We start from the raw sequence: 21,116 nt of genomic DNA, 5'->3' as shown, positions 1-21,116 counted from the left end.
GCTCATGGCTGGGGAAGGATCCTGGAGGATAGGGTGCACAACGTACTCCTCCAAAATATAAATTAAAAAACAGTCCTTTAGTTGTTTGTTAAAGCAAAAGGAAAGGTTAAAACTAATTAAGCTTTATCAGAAAGGTCTATATGAATACACTAGTAAACCCTCAAAATAATGCTGCTCAGAGTCCACTGTCAAAAGAAAAAACACATTTCTTTCCTTCTATTGTGTTCACTTGGGCTTCTGTATCAGACTTCCTGTTTTCAGCCTAAACCTCCAGGGCTAGGGCTTGAGCATGCTCAGTTTGCTCCTCTCCCCTCCCTCCTCCCCACGCTGCTGTAATCTGAGCTCAGAGCTATGAGTGAGCACAGAGAGACTCAGGCAGGAAGTGATGTCACACCAAGCTAATATGGCAGCTGCTATCCTAAACAAACAGATCTTATATAGTTGTTTACTCGGGTATGGAAAAGCATTATAAAGAATAAAAATGGTGCTTGCACTGTTGTGGCTAATATATTGGCAATAAACTGCCTTGTTAGCTTTCCTTCTCCTTTAAAAGCATGAGTGACTGCTGTGGCCCAGCAGGTTATTTTTTAACTAACAAATAATGGACTGCTTTTTTGAATTTTAATTGTGGCCTTTTTCCTTCTTTTTCCTTATTTTACACCATGATAAATTGACCGATTTGTCGCACAAGCCACATCGCAGGTAGTTTATCTTCAAAAAGGTTGGTTAACACCTCCTGCATCTCCCTTGGATCAATAAAATCCATAGAAGGCTGCTAACCAAAACCCATCCTTTGCTGAACAACACTTTGGAAGTTTGGGACGGCCTCAAACAGACAAGTTTTACTACATATCCCTCACCGTTGCTTCCACTTACGAACAATCCTGACTTCCTGCCAGCACTCCAACGGGAACAGTATAAATCTTGGCTTATAGATGACCAGCTACAAATCATCCACCTGCAAGACAACGGTAAACTGGTGGCTAAAGATAAGCTAGAGCAGCAACGCCCTTTCACACCCCTCATGCACCTACAGTACAATCAACTCAAAACTTTTTATAATAAACAAGGGGAAGACTGTACCTTTGACAGGAATCTTACACGATTTGAAGCCCTATGTAATGTTCAAGAACCACCCAAGCATACTCTCTCGATTATATATAAGAATCTTTTAGATCTCGGAAGCCTACTTGAGTTGCCTTTCTTTAAAGCGTGGAGCAAGGACTTAGACATCAGCCTCACAGAAGATGAAGCAAGAGATATAATATGCTCCTTGATGAGAAGTTCTAGATGCAGCAGGATACAAGAACTGAATTATAAAATCTTGACTAAGTGGTATCGCACACCCTCCAGGCTCCATAAGATGTTCCCAAATACAACAAGCTCCTGTTGGAGGTGTAAGGGGGGAGAGGGCACCCTACTCCATATTTTTTGGACCTGCCCCTTGATTGTACCGTATTGGAACACAGTCCTTAGGCTCTGCTCACATATTGCTAATGGTAGGAACCTAGATGACCCAGCCTATTCACTCTTGTTTCATATGTCACCAGAAGATAGATCTCATTTTCACAATTCGGCTCTTCCACATTTACTCAACTCTGCCAAATTACTGATCCCTTTGTATTGGAAGTCACCACAAGTGCCCACAGTTAAGGATTGGTTATTGAAAGTAGATGAGATACAAAATTTCGAGGAACGTTCGGCACTCACAGCAAAACACGCAGCTGATTATAGGGCTCAGTGGGTCACATGTGTATTGTTTAAGGGAGAACAGGAATATCAAAATGGTCTACTTTAATGTTACCGTGTGATATAGGCATAGACCTCCATGCTACCTTGGTTTATCCTTGGCTATTCCCTATGTCCCCCCCCCCCGCATCCCTTTACCCTACCTTTCCCAGTATTGGCAACGCAGTTCCTCAGCTTTATTAGGGCTACTGCTTCAAGTGTTATATGTAACATTACGCAATTGTATGTACGCAACTGATGCCAAAACTGTTGGTTTGACTGTACTGTTTAAGATGTAAAATCAATAAAGACACAATTGATAAAAAAAACAAAAAGGTTGGTTAGGTGAGGGGACGCCTTGATGCATATGTGTATGGAGGGGTTAGTACCCCCTTCTCTCGGCGATTGGGACATGTGCAGACGGCACTAAGGAGCCATATTTTATATTGCTATATGTTCCTTTATATTAATTTTAAAATGTAAATAATACAAAACCAGCAAGCTATTGGATGTTAGCCTACCCCTTCTCTCGGCGATTAGCACATGCCCACTTCGGTCCTGAGTGCACACGGATTGCTGGAGAAACTGGTGCTTCTAAGAATTTTGCATTGAATTGTGGGGGGCAATATTTCCCCTTTAACTGTCTGTATTTTATGCCACCTCCTACTCCTGTATGATGCAAAGAATGAATGGTTTGTGCATTTATTCTTTTTTAGACTTAGGGATATAATGTGAACATTAATTAAAACGGCTTCCTCCTCATATTCTGGGAATATACATTTAACGCTCATGCTTTTTTCTAATAATCACTGCTCAGGAAACTGCACAGCCGCTGTATGCCATAATTACATTAGTATTCCCTTGGACCCACACTCTGCAGATTCCAAGGTTTCCTTTTCCTTGCACAATTCCAGTGCAATGCCTTTGACAGTGCTAATCAAGCTTGCATTTTAAAGGAACAGTAGCATCAAAAAATGAGTGTTTCAAAGTAATAAAAATAAAATGCAGTGTTGCCCTGCACTGGTAAAACTGACGTTTGCTTCAGAAACACAAGAAGCAAACACATCAGTTTTACCAGTGCAGGGCAACACTACATTATATTTTCATTACTTTAAAACACTTATTTTTTGGTGTTACTGTTCCTTTATTGCCACCGTGGATAAAAACACCTCCTCTCTGGCTTTGCTTCTTTGAGACAGTGCCAGCCGGGTTATCAGGGTTAGATATTGGACATATTGTTTTGATACCTGTGTCACTTTATCTCACTGTCCCTCAGGCACTGATTATTAGCGCTTGAAATTTGAGGGAAGCTGTAGTGTTGTCCTTAGTAAAGAGAAAATATTTGACTTTTTGCAGCAGATTTAAATGAATGGCAGTGGCATTTCCTATAGGAAGGCAACACAATTGCTTACAATAGTTATCATTGTTATTAGAAGTGTCAGGCATTCCCTAAACTAAACAATGCTTAGGATGAGCATCACCGTGACCAAGGAATGAGATCCACCTTTCTATAAAATTGCATAATTAATTATGATGATATTGAAAGTGCAATGAATTGTAGTAATATAATGGGTCTAGTGAAAGTGTGTGTGGGTTCTATTTGTCAGACATATGTTTAATACAATTGCTGTCTGTTAATTATGGCCCTAGCTTTGTGTGATTTGTTCGCTTTACTACTTAATATTAATCTGAATGTTTAGTTACAGTTCGGAAGATTGGCACGGACGTTCATGCGTCCGATATAGGCTAATAATCTGCACGTCTTAAAGGGCACCTGTTGGGTAAAAATGTTATCCCCAACCAAAGATACGGGCTAATAGAGCCTGCATTCCGGTTGGGCATAACAGTAGTTTTTAAAAAAAATAATGCCCCCCCCCCCCCGCCATTGCTAGGCTACCCACACCGGGAGGGAGCTTCCCCCGAATTACTAATTATGCGCATGCATGTGACGTCACATGTGCGTTATACGCATGCGAGTGACTGGACATGGCTGCTCGCACTGGGAGCTCCCTCCCGGTGCAAGTAGCTCAGCGTGGATGGGGGGCATTTAAAAAAAATCCCCAATCAGCAATCTGGAATGCAGGCTCTATTAGCCCACACCTTTGGTTGGGGATAACATTTTTACCCAACAGGTGCCCTTTAGAGGTAACCGTGATTTCCTCTGTGCAGGTTCAGGCCATTGATTGGCTTTACTGCAAACGTGCCAATCATACACTTGAAGAAAGGTGAGAAATGAACGTGGATACGGTCAGCTTTTTATTAGGAAAGGTGCTGCTTAAAGAACATAAAATTTTCAGGTTCACATTCAGGTTAACTTTTAGTATGTTACAGAATGCCCAATTCTAAGCAACTTTTCAATTACTCTCCATTATTTATTTATTATAGTTTTTTAATTATATGCCTTCTTCTCCTGACTTTTCCTAGCTTTCAAAAGGGGGTCACTGACCCCCTCTAAAAACAAATCCTCTCTAAAGCTACACATTTATTGTTATTGCTACTTTTTATTACTAATCTTTCTGTTCCGACCCTCCCCTATTAATATTCCGTATTTTCATTCAAATCAATGCATGGTTGCTAGGGTATTTTGGACCCTAGCAACCAGATTGCTGACACTGCAAACTGGAGAGCTGCTGAATAAAAAGCTTAATAACTCAAAACCCACAAATTAAAATCAATTGCAAATCAGAATATCTCTTTCTTTTTTATGTAGGAACTTTATTTTCTACTTTTTAATAAAGGAGCAGTTCACATTTTAGTTAACCATTGGTATGTTTTAAAATGTCCTATTCTTAGCAACTTTTCAACTTTTCTTAACTTATTGCCTTCCTCTTTGCCTCCTCTTCAAATGGGAGTCACTAATCTGTGTGAGGCTACATTTTTATTGTTATTGTTACTTATCATTCTATTCAGTCCCTCTCCTATTGATCTTCCATTCTAACCACTGCCTGGTTGCTAGAATAAATTAGACCATAACAACCAGATAGCTGAAGTTTCAAACCAGAAAGCTACTGAACAAAAAGCTACATAATTAAAACAAAAAAACACAAACAATAAAAAAAAATTGCACATTCTCAGAATATCCCTATCTACATCATGCTAAAAGTAAATTCAAAGGTGAACTATCCCTTTAAGTTTTATATTATACAAAACTAAAAAATTTCAGTTTCAAAAGTGTTTATGGTGGCAGGTTAAAGTATTATTATAAAGCTGAACAGTTCAACTTGTATGCAACTGGGGCCAGGATGTGGTTTTGGTTCAAAAACGGAGGTTAAAAAGCGGAGTATTTTTTTAAAATTCTGATATCAAAAAAAAAAAAAAAAAAGTCTTTACAATGCCATTCTGTATAAAATGAGTTTATGAACTTTATATAACGTCATAATGGACAATAGTATAAAAATACTGTTCGAATTTTGTGGAGTTTCGCTTGGGTTGCAGTAAAGGCTGCTTCTGTGTTCATCGCTTGTCACTGAAATTTACTTTACTTTTGCTGAATTTTATCTTTGCACACAGTTTTTTTTTACTTAATTAGGCTTATGAATAATAAAGTGTAAAGGTCCCCATAGACGCGACGATTCTTCTTGCCGAACGACCGATTTTAGGGAAGTCCGACCAATCCTTCGAAATTATCGTGCGGTTAGTGGTATTCGAACGATCGTACATCTTACGATTTTTCGGCCGACATCTGTCGGGAAATTGATCGGCCAGGTCAAAATATCTTTGTCGGCCCCAGTGCAATCTCTCTATGTTTGCAGGGCCAAACAGGCAGCTCCCCTTTGTTTTCCTGCCAAATTGGTCTTTTTAGTTGATGGTAAATTCGTACGATCGTACGATCGTTCTGAGAAGATATTGGTCTCACGATCAGGATCTGATCTTTTAAAAATCTCAACATCTATGGCCAGCTTAAGGCAATTCCTTAATCAAGATAGTTGCCACTCAACACTCGTCCGGCCTGATCAGTGGATACTTTTCACTACGTGTATATATAGCCATGTGCGTTTTGGCTCTTTTTTTTTTTGTAATTTAGTTGCCTTGGATGTTATTTGTAAGAGGAAGAATGACTAAAATGTATTTCTCTTGCTTTATGAATGTGGCTCAGTAAAATCATATTTTTTTTACCATGGCTTCCTGCCCACTTTCCACTAACATGAGTGTGAAATTTATGTTGGCAAATAGCAGGGGTATTGGTAGCTGCCCCTTTTCACCATGAGCTCCGTGAATGATGCTTGTGCTAAACACACTTGTTACCTAAAAATTTTTTTTAATATTTGCACTCACAATCACGTTCAGTCTATCATTTCACTTCCTGTTTGTAAAGTATAATAAATCATCTAGCCCTTAGAGTATAGCACACAGGAAGATTTGTTGTGATGATTCTTGAGCGGCTGCAGGCGACAAATCTCCCGATAATGCCTCTCCATTGCCAACATATCGCTAAATCACCCAAAGTTTCCTGCTGAGGCAACTTCGGCCGATTTCGTGATTAGTTCGGCATACAGACAGAGATTTCAATTATTCGCAACGGAGATGCATTTTCGGGAGATTTGTCGCTTGCAGCCACACCTAAATCTTCCCCCGTTACACTGCCCTAATGAGCTGCTCCTTATCTCAAAGAAGCCTAACATCAGCTGCAGCTTGGGGGAATGTAGTTAATTGTTTATACAAAGCTCATTTTCTACAACAAATTGATTGGTGTATTGGGGAATGGTATGCGTGTGTTTTGTTTAGAAGAAAAAAAAAAACAATTTTTGATTAGTGCTTTCTATATTTGTTGACAGCAAGATATGTGCTTGCACGGTGTTATAGAATTTGGTGCCTGATGATTTTCCTTCTTTAAGTTACAAAGTAGAAATATATTCCTCTGCAGATACTGCTAAACTGCAGTTCCTATCGTACATTGTGTTAATAACAAAGTAGCAGGAAACATGGCGGTTTCTACAGTCGTAACAGAGTCCTTTCATATGTGTCTTGTTTATTGGAACATGAGCTGCACCTCTAATGTCTATTATGCCTCATATACATCCCCCTAAAGTCACAACATTGATTTTAGAGGTGCCAGAGTCGCTGTAAGTGCATAAAAGTGCAGTAAGCCCATTTAATTTGTCTGTGCTGATTTATGAGTAAATGCTCTTTCATTACAGAGCCCTTAGTTATGGCTGATCAATATGTTCTCTACACATAAATTCCCTTTGCAACTTTAGGCTTTGGTGATCCGATGACAGAGCTGGAAGCGGTGTCCCTGGCTCAATTATTCGTGGCTTTAGCATTGTTTATTTTGCTCTACAACAGGAGTGCTCATACTAATACTACTACTACTACTACTACTACTACTACCAAGGTCTACTTTTAGTGATTTTGTCCCATTATGATCTACATCCATAAAAGCATTATTAGCACGCCATAAACATATTATTTAAATATTAATTTATGAGAAAATGTACATTGTTATATTTAAACATTATGTAACTTTAACATAATAAATATGTGAATGAAAAGCATGAAACAGGAGGGTGATTTAGTCAAGCTGTTTGTTTACAGTGTCTTGAGATCTACTACTCACCAGCTTAGGGTGGTGGCACACGTGAAGAGTCGGGGGAGATTAGTTGCCCAGCGACAAATTTTCTCTTCTTTGGGTGACTAATCTCCCCGAAATGCCTTCCCACAGGCAAGAATACGAATTGCCGGCAGGATGCCATACGAATCACTTCAGATTTCCGAAGTTGCCCCGGGGGTGTCCAAAAGGTAGATCTGGATCTACCAGTAGACCTTTAGGGTGGTTGCACAAGTGAAGATTCAGAGGGAGATTAGTCGCCCAGCAACAAATTTCCCCTACTTCGGACGACTAATCTCCCCAAATGCCGTCCTGCCGGCAAGAATACGATTTGCTGGCAGGATGGCATACAAATTGTTTTGGATTTCCAAAGTCACCCGACGTTTCCTCATGACTTCAAGTATGTATGCCGTCCCGCGGGCGATTTTTATTCTTGCCTGCAGAAAGGCATTTGGGGAGATTAGTCGCCTGAAATAGGGGAGATTTGTCACTGGTTGACTAATCTCCCTTGAATCTTCACGTGTGCCATAACCCTAAAGGTCTTCTGGTAGATCCCAATCTACCTTTTGGACACCCCTGCTCTACAAACTCTTTTAGTGTAGGTCATTGTCCCTTGGAGTTACATATCTAATTAAATAATGCCAGCATGCTCGTTTGTGATCTGATGAGGTAAGGAAACCACTATGAGTCAGTGTTTGCTCTATGCGAGTTACCAGGCAAGTGGAAGTTGAAAGGCAGCTCAGAACTGCATGTTGTTAACCTAAGCGGCTCTCTATTTTAATTGTCTTTGCCTCAGCGTTACATTTCCGATATCAACCTGTTCCCACAGCAAAGTAAAATCTGCTTTTATTTCTTTCCTCAGAATGTTGGCTTTGCAAGCTCAGGGAAGAAACAGCACGGAGGAATCTACAACAGAGAGGTAAGTGTCTAATTAACCGCTTAGATGCGGCAGTTGGCAATTTCTTTTCTGCTGTCTTACAGCTTCATCCAGAATGTTTTGCTTGGAGTCACCAACATGGCATCTCCAGCCGTTCAATATGTTCTTTCAGGGCTCCCTGCCAAATCTGGCAGTCAAAACCCTCTCTCACTAGTACTGCCGTAGTTAGAGCGATTGCAGCAGAACTCTATTGTGCTCATTACGTAGATCTGAGATGGCCATCCTGTAATTTGAAACTTCCAACACCCTTGCTTTGCTCTTGGGCTGCCCCAATATTTTTATATTCTGGACACAGCAGATGTTTATTGTTAAAATAGATTAGGAAAGATATGCATTCTCTTTGTTATTAACATTCTTAAATAACCGTTTGTTCTTAATTAATAGTTCTTAAAGTTATAACTATAACCACAGTAGGTACGATAAGCAATTTTGCAACTTTTTAAATAAATACACCATTTTGGTGATTTTAAAGGAGTAGTATGCCCATTTTCAACTTTTGTTCAATAAATAGGGCTATTGCTGAACACTGGCATGCTGTTTTAATTAAGAAATAGCCAAAATATTTTGTTTGCACTGAACAAGGAAAAAAATTAAATTACAATAAGGATTTGTGGTCTTATGACCAGTATCTAATAAGCTGCTCCTTATTTTAAAGCCTACCAAAGGCCACAGCTTGGGGGAAGGTTGTGATTTCATGGAGGGGTTCTTAGTGGACAGCTGATTTGTTTTTACCCTGCTTATAAGAAGAGGACATCCAATGTAAGTTAATGCCTTTAAGAATGGCTTGGATGATTTTTTGGACAGACATAATATCAAAGGCTATTGTGATACTAAGCTCTATAGTTAGTATATGTATGGGTATATAGAATTTAATTAAAAGTAGGGAGGGGTGTGTGTATGGAGGCTGGGTTTTCATTTGGAGGGGTTGAACTTGATGGACTTTGTCTTTTTTCAACCCAATGTATGTAACTATGTTACTATGTAACTTCAAGTCCTGATTTGGCCCTGTTTAGTGCAAGAAATAAATCAAAATACAAATGAAGCAACTAAAGTTTTAACACAGTCCCATTTCAATGAACTTTAGAATGCTGTGTAACTGCTTCAATCAGATGGGCCAGTTAAAGGGGTTGTTCATCTTCCAACAATTACTTTCTATTTGTAACTGATTTTCTAAAATTGAAATGTAAAGTTCAATTTTCCCCTTCTTATGGCTTTCTGAAGCTGATCTGGGGTGGGTCACCAATTCTTTAAAATGCTCTATATTAGTGATTGACGGATCTGACCCGTTTTGATTTGCCAAAACATCAATAAACTGTGAAAATTGGCTAAACTGCATTGAAGTCAATTTTTTTTTGTCGCACAGTGCGGCGCGTAAATTTTTTTGCAAAAATCTGCATGTCTATGACCAGCTTGAGACATCTTTGTTTTGTTTTGTCGGAGTTGATTAATTGTACAGCTATAGGCTCTATTGCCCAGTATTATTGGCACCTGGAGTTTTCTGGATAAGGGATGTTTCTGTATTTTTCCTACCTTAAGTCTGTTAAAAATCATTAATACTTTGTATTATTATAGAGAAAAGGGAAATTATTTTTCAGAATAAGAATTACTTGCTCAAAATGGCCCTCCTATAATTCAAAATGGGATTCCAGATAAGGAATCCTATGCCTGTATATGTATTTTTTTGATGTTATATACGTCATATGTTCACTAAACATGTTTCCTCTATCACCTTCCAGTTATACACCCATTTACCAAAATTTGGGTACATTCCATATACCAGGACTGAAACTGCTTTGTTCCTAAATTCCACTTTGCATTTGCTGTTTCAGATGCAGAAGAGTATTCATAAGCAAGCTTTAGTGTTCTCCTATAAAGGGATAGAAGTGACTAGCATTTAACAGATTAAAGCAGCTCTGTCAGGTTCTCTCTGGCCTTCAGCGATTGCGAGTTACGCCTCCCATGAGGTTACCGTACGTTCCAGTTCACAACAACAACTGCAATACTGAAAATGTGACATTTGCTGGATTAAAGGAATTGTTGGATATTTTCTTCAATACATTGGCCTGAAGCTGTTCTGTATTTGTAGGTTGAACTTATTTGTTGCTTTTGTGCTTTTTCATGTTGATGTCAAATCTGAGTGTTTTCTTTAAGCTATATACATTCTAGGATGAGTTTTAATTATAAGATGCCTTCATAAGTTTCCTCTCTATCCAGTGAGGTCTGGATTCATTAAGCAGCTAAAAAGCAGTCCAATCGTGTTTACTAAACTATTTCACAAATAAAGCTTTTTCTCTTTAAAGCTGGCAGCACAGGTGCCGATTTCAATTATTTGGTTCTGGGATTGGAAAATCTATTGCAATATAAAGGGATTATCTTTAAGTGCATCTCAGAGGCTGCTGCTTCTAACTTCTAGTTCGGAGCTGGTCCAGGAGGGGCCACAGCGCTAGTGTAGTGATGACTGTTGTGCTCGCTGCACTAGCATAGCCGAATTTCCGTTTTAAAAAACAAAATTCGGCTCCTACAGTTACCAGAGGCGGCTTTTTGCCTGGTAACTGGTGCTCCGTGCCGCCTGAGGCAAGATCCTCACCTTGCATCATGGCAGGAACGACCCTGAATATCTGCCAGTTACTATTGAGTTCCAATGTATGCTGATGAGGGTCATGTGCCATCAATATTTTTAGTCCCAAAGTGACCTTCTCTGATCGTATTGGACATCCCTTTCGCTATTGGATTTCACTTGAATGAGTTTTTAATGGCCTTGTCAATATTTATGCAGTTAATATGATGGTTATTCTGTTTTGACTAGGGATGCACCAAATCCACTATTTTGGATTTGGCCGAACCCCCGAATCCTTCGCGAAAGATTTGTCAGAATACTGAAATGAATCTGAACACTAATTTGAATATGCAAATTAGTGTGGGAAGGGAAAAACATTTTTTTACGTCCTTGTTTTGTGACAAAAAGTCCCGCGATTTCCCTCCCCACCCCTAATTTGCATATGCAAATTAGGATTTGGTTCGGCCGGGCAGAAGGATTCAGCCGAATACGAATCCTGTTATAAAAATCTCAGAATCCTGGCCAAATCCCAAACTGAATCCTGGGTTCGGTGCATCCCTACTTTTGACTATACTCATACTTCCATACATTGATACAAAATGTTATGGCTTCTAATCTGACTGGCCTGCCTCATGCTTCTTTGTTTTAATTATTATTTTTTTGGTTTAGAACACCCTGCAAATATCTCTTAATCGTTCAGTGCCTGTCTTGCAAACACCATGCACAAAATATAGTGAGATGTGGTATCTTAATTAGTCAGATAGAGCCTTATTGCCACTAAATCTACCATTATCAGTTCATTCAATGCCGCATTAATAATAGCCCAAAACATAATGTACAACATTTCTAGCTACTTCTTAAGTTAGGCTTTAGTTCTCCTTTAAGCTTACGGCTAAGGTAGGTGTTTGCTCTGCTGGTATATTTCCACCAGCAGGAGAATTCCTGTCATGGCTGCCTGCAATAAACTTGCGTGGCAACCTCCTGTTACGAGCATGGCAGTTGGATTTTGGCCCGAAAACAATCACATTTTGCACCCTTGTCTTTCACTATAGCAGCCCAAGAGGTGACTTGCTTTTTTCCGTTCCTGGAAATAATCTGGTTGAGCATACACCTGGTGTACCATCTTACTTTAATCATGGTGCTTCACATTACAGAAAAAAAACTCTTCTCTAGAAAACCTCAGATCCCAGGCATTCCAGATAAAAGTGTGCCCCTAGAACAGCAATAACCTGTCTCAAGGTAATTTACCAGGCATCACACATGACTCACAAATCAGAGTTGCTATATTATTTATCATTTACCCAAAGTGGCCAAGGATAGGATCTACTTTGTCTAAAATCATAAATTAGTGCCATAGATCACTCTAGCTATTAAATGAAGTCAAGGGTCCAGCTAATGTCAGATGCTCATTTTCTGAGTTCATATGGAACATGCTGAATTGTGCATTTCCAGGTAAAAATCTATCTTATGTTCACAGTGAAATGAAGATTTCATGGAAACCAGTGACATAAGGCATGGCTGGTATAGCACATTTCTTTTCCGGGTATTTTTGGGGGGGTGGGAAACTACCATGTCTGACATTAAATTTATAAAACGCATCAACACATCTTACTAAATAGATAGAGACAACTGCTATGAGAAGACCCTGGAATTTTAAGCCAACATAATCTTTGTATGTCATGTTGGAATGCAATGAATTGAAAAACACCTCCTGCATTTGTGATTATCACTAAAGAAAGATAAAGGAATCTTGTTCTGTTATATTGGCCTGTGTCGGTAGTTGATCTCTTCAGCTTGTTTTACCGTGTAAATCAAGTCTTGCCTTATGGCCCTTTTCCCATGCGATGATATCCATTGAAGGATGAGATAAAGAAATATGTGAAGCTTTCCACATGTTGCTGCACAACAGCAGCTACATTTACCAATGTTTACATCATCTACTTTATTGCTACATATATGTTTTAATTGTTTATCAACACTTGCACTTTGCTCAGTCAGTGCCTTCGTGATTTAGATTCTTTCTGGCCTCCCTAGTTCTTCAATATCTGGAGATGGTTTGTTTCCCAGTGGTTCTTCATCTGTAGTTCAAAGGTAAATGTGTAGAATTTTGGCACTTTTTCCCACCACGTTTTTAGTAGCCTATGCAATGCCAGAACACCTAAAATAACTTTCCACTGGCTCCTAATATAAGTGCAAATATCATCTTGTCATACAGACTTTTCTGACATGCTTGTGCTTTCTTGTCCAAAAAAATCACATGACATTTCATCACACAAAAAAGGAAGTCAAACACGTTTAAGGGTGGTGGCAGACGGAAATATTAGTCGCCCAGCAACAAATCTTCGCTTCTGCGGGCAATTTCCAAAGTCACTCGAAGTTTCCTCGTGAGGCAACTTCAGAAATCCGAAGCAATTCATATGCCATCCAGCCGGCAACTCGTATTCTTGCCAGCGGGAAGGCATTCAAAGGAAATTAGTCGCCACAGAAGCGAAGATTTGTCGATGGGTGACTAATCTTCCCGTCTGCCACCACCCTTTACTGCACACTCTTTCCCCTAGATATCTTCCCCACCCCTTGTTTCCCTAATTTACATATACAAATTATGGATCCTAAAATTGTAGAAACTCATAGATGACTTTCACTTTTTGCATTGAAAATGTGAATACTAAGGCTTGTCATATAATGTATTGATATCAACTGCTTCTTCCTACAGACAGTAGAATTACTGCCTTAGGGCAGAGACACACACTGCTATTTCGGGAGATTAGTCGCCCAGCAACAAATCGATTCTTCTTTGAACGACTAATCTTCCTGAAATGCCTTCCCGCTGGCTAGAATGTAAATCGGCGTCGGAATGGCACTCGAAACACTTTGTTTCCCGAAGTCGCCCGAATTTGCCTCACAAGGAAACTTCCGGTGACTTCAGAAAGCCGAAGCAATCCGAATGCCGTGGCCTTCCTTTCCTAGCAGATGTATTAGAGCTCACTCAAATAACTGATTCCAGTATAAACAAATCTAACAAAATAACTGACTTTTGCACAAATTCTGCATGTAGAGAGATATCATGTCTTGTGATTTTAATAGAGTGAGCTCTAATACATCTTCTAGGCAAAAGGAGAAATAGTGAAGATAAACTTGATTATTTCAGAAACGGTACAGAATATTTATCTGATTGTATCTATAAGTTTCTTATTTCAATATGATGAAGCTTATATAAAATTTTCATTTTCGCAATAGTTACCGTTTAAGGCCACTGTGAGCAACATACAAGGTGTCAGAGATCAAAGGGACCCCCCCCAAGGATGTATTAGACCTAGCTGTCAATCAAACTCTGATTCCGTCTCATGCATGAAGAAAATCAGATGCCAAGAGTTTCCCTTTAGTATAAATGTGATTGTTTTGCTTTTTGCGGTTTAACTTATGTTTATTGGTCACCATAGGGCAGTGGTTTCCAAACTGTGGGGCTGGCAAATCAGTGGGTTGGACTAGGGGCAGTGCCGAGCTCATACTACTGATCTGATAAATTTTGAGCTTTGAGCCATCGTAACTATGGGAGAATTTTTCCAAGTAATACTGTGTGTGTGAAAGGTTTTCATTGATTTTTTGAGATGTTTAATTGAACTTGTTTCTTGGTATAAAATTACTGTTCGTACTTGAGGATGGCAAGCTGGTTTGGCACAGAGTGCTGGCAAATGCATCCAGCTTGGTCCCTTATGTCTTGTCCTGTGTAATTACAATTTTGTACTAAGCAGCTATATTTTATCCATTTAATATCCTGTCATCTCCACATTCTACAGGAGATATCAGCCCAATAATTATACTGATTTTTGCTTGAGGATATGTAAACAGGTATGGGCTTCTATTATCTGGAGTGCATGGGACCAAGAATTTTCCACATAAAGGGTCCCCATCCCTTTCACAACCAGGTTCACTTTGTTACATGGGAAAGTGATGTGTTCTGTGAAGTCCCTCTGTTTTCCATAGTGGGTGGTGCACAGGTTCTCTGAAAGGTAGATGCACGTCAAGTCCCAGAATCCATTACTTCACAATGGAACCAGTTGAGGGAGAGCTTGAAATAGGGTAACCTTTCTGTGTTCAGACGTTTGTGCAGGCAGGCGATGATGTATTGTGTACAGCCTTATGATATCATCATGGCATCATTCAATGAAAGTACTGTCTGGATTTCCTAATCTGTCAAAAAAAAAAAAAAAACAACAAGATGAACAGGTCCAAACTGGACAGGTGGTAACCCTAGATTGAATGACTTTCTGTCCAAGGGGAGGGGGTGGATAAATGGTCCCTTTGAGTCAGAGGCAGATAGTCATGGTTTACTTTTGTAGGCACATTTATCAAGGGTCAAAGTTCAGATTCATGTGAGTTTTTAAAAACTCCCATAAATTCGTAATTCGACCAATGAAAATTTATTTAAAAAATTGAATTTTTAAAACCCTTGAAATTGATCCCTGGACATCTCCCATTGACTTAAACAGCAATTCAGCAGTTTTTATGTGGCGAATAGTCGAGTTTGAGTTCTTTAAGGGCCAGAATATGATAAATCTCAAAAATGTAATTCAAATTTTTTTAAAGACTGGACTCAAATTTGAATAACTCCCTAGTCAAATTAGAATTTTCAAATCATCCCTAGATAAATCTGCCCCTTAGTCTGAGTAATTATGTATGTATGTTTGAATGAAGAAAAAATATATTTATATGTACTTTTGCAGTTTACTATTTTGTGACGGCTGCAATAGAACTGCGCATGGTCGTGTCAAGAATTTCTTCTGAACAACAGGGGTTGCTCAGGTTACACCTTCATGATATATTTAGTGTAAAAACTGCTAACTGTCCTTAGCGCAGAAAAATCATTATTTCATGTAAATTGCAAAAATGCTCAGCAGTGTCCAAGCAGCTATGAATTAAAGCTAGGATATATGTTTCCTCTATTACATCTTTTTCTTTTTCTGTGTTATTAGTGCCTAAAAATGACAGCAAAAAGGAACCTGCTGGTGCGCTTGGTACCATGCCGCTGTTTGCGGGGAGAAGAAGAAACTGTCACCTCACTTGACTACTCTCACTGCAGCTTGGAACAGGTGCCGAAGGAGATTTTCACTTTTGAAAAAACCTTAGAGGAACTTTATTTGGATGCCAACCAGATTGAAGAGCTTCCCAAGGTATTGCTTTTACAAAAGAGAATCATATTTTCCATTACATTGATGACAAGCAGCTCCTTTTTCCTGGGTCCAGTCCAGCTGCAAACTTCACCTAACGTGTATTTGGCCTTGGCAGGCGTTGATCCAGCTATTATGTGCGTGCGTCTCCTCTAATGGAGTCTTTTAAAGGAGAAGTAAACCCTAAAAATGAATGGCTAAAAATGCCATATTTTATATAATTAACTTATTGCACCAGCCTAAAGTTTCAGCTTCCCAATAGCAGCAATGATTCAGGACTTCAAACTTGTCACCATCTTGGAAAGTGTTTGCGACACTCACATGCTGAGTGGGCTCTGAGCAGCTGTTGAGAAGCTAAGCTTAGTGGTTGACGCAGAAAAAGAGGTTGGCCAGTAATATAAGCTGATGCTAAAAGTAGGGATGCACCGAATCCATGATTTTCTGTGCTGCCATGTAGTAATTATCTGTATTAATAACTAATCAGCCTTCTATTGTGACATTTATATTCTGAATAAACAGTATATTGTGAGTGGGTCTCTAAGCTCCGTAAGTGACAGCAGCACAGAGCATGTGCAGTGAATCAGCAGAAAAGAAGATGGGGAGCTACTGGGGCATCTTTGGAGACACAGATCTTTACTGCTAAAGGGCTGTGGTTGCCTTGGGCTGTACAGAAGTCGAAAACATAATGTACAACATTTCTAGGCTACTTCTTTAGTTACATTTTAGTTCTCCTTTAAAGGGGTAGTACACCTTAAAATTAACATTTACAATCATATCGGCAGCAGCAGTTAAAATTTGCATTTAATGGTTTATTTTTAATCATAGTAAAAATAATAATCGCTTCAGTAATTATTATAGTAAATATATTGTTCTGCAGCTTTCATTATCGGAACTTCAACCGTTATAACATTAAAACTGAACCCTGACCGTTGATCTGTTATTTTTGGCATGCCAGGGTCCCTGACCCTCCCAACTACCAGATAGTGTTTTCATCTGCAGTCTGCCAATACGCAAAATAAGAATATTAATAATTTAAAAACCATGTAAAATTAATAATATGTTGAAAAGGTTTTATATAATAGGTCCATCTATAACAGACTAAGTTATTTTAACGCTCTTTATGTTCATTTTTTTTTAATTATCGGTAATAATAATGCACACATAGCATTTTGATCACTGCTGCTTATAATAGAGTTAAGAAGACCACTAATAACCCTCAAACTGCATCCCATAAACTTGAAAGGGAGGAACTGTGGGTTGTCTGGTACCTGCTACTTCAACTGAATGGGAAACTATAGGTGGCATTTTGATTGCTGAAACAAGTAATGCCAGTCAAAACAGCACTTGTGTTATTGACCTAGGAGCTGAACATTTGATTATTTCTCATCCTTCTGTGAAGGTATTACTGACTTAAATTGCAGGCTTATCTTGCACTTCTTATCTTGTTGCCTAAGCAGCCATTATCTTTTTTTTTTTTTTTTTTTTTGTGGTTGACTGGTACAAGCTTTCTTATCTCAAGCCACCAGAATTCCCCTTCAGAAGAGCCATTGCCTTGCAGTCCAGGGGTGTAGTATATTGTTAGGGCTAGTCCACACGGGGAGATAGCGACGCGTTTGCGGTCGCGGTGACAAAGCGCCACGACAGTCGCCGCGACCGGCGCAGGCGACAGTTTTGTATGGGCGCCTATGTAAAAACGCCTGTGCTAACCACACGAGGCGATGCGCTTTTCAACAGTCGCCTGAAAAAGCCTGGCGAGGCGACCGCAAACGCGTCACTATCTCCCCGTGTGGAATAGCCCTAAGTGGGGGCATGGTTAACCAAGCAGATGCCACATTGTAAAATAGTTCATTAATTCCTAAATAGGCGTGATATTATATAGATTAAGCATTGAGGCCTATGGTAGGAAATATACACCTTCCACATGTTTATAACTTCTGGAAGGCTACAGGTTGTACATCAATACCATTTATTGAGGAGAAGGAGCACCATCCCATTCAATATTATTGGCATACAGATATATGTTTGTGAATAAGAACAAAACAATGCAATCATTTAAAAGCAAACGTCATATTTTGCAACATTTTGGAAAATCCGTTTTGTACAGATGAGATGACCTTATCTGGCCCTTGATATTGCTCGACTATCTGAACATCAGCTAATCGTAAGTTTACAGGAAACGTAACTATCCGTGAACTGCAGGTCAGGGCTTGATTTGTGATGTGGATCGTTATTTGCTTGTCTTTGTTTCTGTGACCTGTATTTTAACATTAGTCTTAATTGTTATGCATGTGACAATCATATTTATTTAAAATTGAATTTATTGAAGTACAGGGCTTCAGCTGTGCCTTGCAACCTTTGCTGCACCCGGTCAATGGTGCACTATGAAGGGTTTTGTAAAAGGGTTTGTACATGGTCCAAAATGTCCAGTACTGCAGCTGATCAGCCAATGGTTCATAAGCATAGCCACTTGTGAGTTGTTCTATTTGTTTGTGCTGTCCACTCCAGTGATCAGAAGAGCAGGGAGTGCAGAGGAGTTTTGGCTGGAGGTAAGATTGTAGTGGTCAGAGTACATTTTTTTTGGGGGAAAAATGTCTAGGTGCTTTGTGCCAAGTTTTGGGACTTTACACCCCAGTTAGCAGCGTAACTACAGTGTGCCGTGTCCCCCGGCAAAATAAATCTTTGGAGGGCCGGTGCACTGCACTTCACAACTTGCCCACCCATCTGCACCTCCCACTCCCGCCTCATGCCCACCCACTCCCCACCCCCCCCTTCCAGCATCGGAGCAGCCTGCATCCCCCTTCCCTAGCAAAAGGTAAGATAAAATCTGGAGAGGGGGGGTGTTCCACGTAACTTTAGAGGAAGCAGACCCCGTGGTCCAGGCCTCCCTGCAACTGCGGGGTCTGCTTCCTCTATTGTTATGCCACTGCCCTTCATAAAGGAGCCCTAAAGTGCAGTGAAGATTTATAATAATAAATGCACCAGTGACACACTTACCGGTAGTTTCAAACACCTTAACCACATTGCTGTTTTCTTGTTTTCCTGGGGTGTTATTATAGAGGAAGACCCTGTGACCTCTGATTGAATCACTGAGTTTGTTTCTTATTCTTAAAATTTAGGTAGGCCCTAAAATATTTTGCGGTGGGACCCAGTAACATCTAGTTAAACAAGTGCATTTGATCTAGAGCAGTGATCCCCAACCAGTAGCTTGTGAGCAACATGTTGCTCTCCAACAGAGACATAACTAGAGGGGCACGGGGCGTGCAGCCGGGCCCCGCCCCCTCCGTACGGCCAGAAAGGCCGCATTTACGGCTGCATTTACCTTAGAAGAGAGTGGCGTGCAAGCTGCCGGGGGGGCCCTGAGGGGGTGAGGGCCCTGGCCCAATCGCACCCCCTGCTCCCCCAGTAGTTACGCCACTGCTCTCCAACCCCTTGTATGTTGCTCCCAGTGGCCTCAAAGCAGGTGCTTATTTTTGAATTCCAGGCTTGGAGAGAAGTTTTGGTTGTATAAAAACCAGATTCACTGCAGAACATAGCCTCAATGTAGGTTGACAATCCACATAAGGGCTACTAAATGGCCAATCACAGCACTTATTTGGCACCCCAGGAACATGTTCATGCTTGTGTTGCTCCCCAACTCCTTTTACTTCTGAATGTTGCTCAGAGGTTCAAAAGGTTGGGGATCCCTGATCAAGAGTTTCAAGGATTTCATTATTTGACACATAAATCTTCTTGTCCCATGTAGAAGTCTTTTCCTAACTGAATGCAACGCCTGATAACCAGCTATGCTTTTGGGAACAGAGCTGGTACAGAGCTTAACAAAAAATGTGTTGCCTGTCATTAAATGTCATTATGCCTGTGACTGCTAATAGTCTGCAGTAGATGCCTGTCAGTCAGTGGTTTATATTAAGTATTATAAGCTGTTCCTTTCCGGTGACTTGACTCTTGGCAGAATAATTTCCTGCCAGTGACTATTCTTTCCTAAGCTGTAAGTAGCAAGTTTATTAAAGCAGTAGGGACTTAATAATAAATAATATTTCTGCTTTAATCAGAATGCTACTCAACCCCACTACTGATTAATACACATTTTTTTTTAACATCTAAATGTGGAAATCGGCTTTTCAACTCAAAAGTAGGTTTCTAATTGTGTCCCGGCTTTGGAGTAATATGAATTATAGAGACTAAAGTGTACGGGGACCCAATTTTCTTTTTGTTCAATTGTGCCATGAACCACATGCCTACTATTGGCAGTAATAGAAAGAAACTAGCCACAATTAGAGAAGCTTTGAGCTTGGGGTTATCCTGTGTGTTACCCCCCCACCAAGTTCCATTGCTGTTTCTGAAGTGCTAAAAAAAAATTCATTTTTAAACATTTTTAAGTGTACAGTGTATTTGGTCAGCCATTGTTTAAGGGGTGTTTCACCTTCAATTTATTTATTCATTTATTTTTTAAGTTTTCAAAAAGCTTTATTGTAAATTTCAGGCAGTACAAAGCCTTAAATGCAGTTACAATTCTGGTTAATATAAAACAGTAACGGTTGAGCTAGTACCTTCAGTGTCTCGTACAAGTTTGTCTATGATCAGTGCTCAACAACTAATAAAAAGGTTTTATTAATCTCCTTTATAGAAAAGGCCATATGGTATAGGAATCACAGTAGGAGTGTGAACAAGGAAAGGGGTTAGAGTAGAAAGGTATAGAGGGGGGTGCAGCGGGATGTTGGTGAGCCCGCGCCTCATCACTGATAAGCTTTGTAGGAGTCAGTTTCTTTGAATAGAAACCATCTTTTCCAGACAGCTGAGAATTTTGCAAATTGATTCAGGATAGAGGATGACATTTCTTCGAATCTGCATATTTCTGTAATTTTATTGAACCAATCTTTGATAGTGGGAATGTTTGTAGTCTTCCAGTGTAACAGAATTAAAAGCTTTGCTGCTTTGAGCAGTTGGGGCTCTAGGCCTGAGTTAAAGACTGCCACAGGCTGTGGATTGTGGAATAGTAATATTTGTGAAGGATCTGCTGTTATGGTAACCCCAAGATTTGACCAGACAATGAGCACACCTCTTCCCAAAAAGGTTTTAGAAGATCACACGTCCAAAAAATATGGTACAGGGTGCTTATTTCTCTAGTACAACGCCAACACACGCCATTTGAAGTTTTGAATATATGTTGTAACTTGGAGG

The 21,116-nt window shown here is 39.8% G+C and overlaps 1 protein-coding gene across 3 annotated transcripts in view; it reads left to right on the top strand.

Annotated features, from left to right (window-relative positions):
- Positions 1–21,116, top strand: part of LOC108718091 (erbin) — a 127,032-nt gene that overhangs the window by 47,923 nt on the left and 57,993 nt on the right. For all 3 annotated transcript variants that reach the window (XM_018265713.2, XM_018265696.2, XM_018265721.2), the window contains 2 exons: positions 8,139–8,195; positions 15,744–15,941. In XM_018265713.2, the coding sequence (XP_018121202.1) occupies positions 15,753–15,941 (189 nt within the window). In that variant the 5' untranslated portion in view covers positions 8,139–8,195; positions 15,744–15,752. The remainder of the gene's footprint in view (positions 1–8,138; positions 8,196–15,743; positions 15,942–21,116) is intronic.

Source organism: Xenopus laevis, chromosome 1L (assembly GCF_017654675.1).
Source record: "Xenopus laevis strain J_2021 chromosome 1L, Xenopus_laevis_v10.1, whole genome shotgun sequence".
Classification (NCBI taxonomy): Eukaryota; Metazoa; Chordata; class Amphibia; order Anura; family Pipidae; genus Xenopus; species Xenopus laevis.
This window is presented reverse-complemented; position numbering and strand designations above follow the sequence as displayed.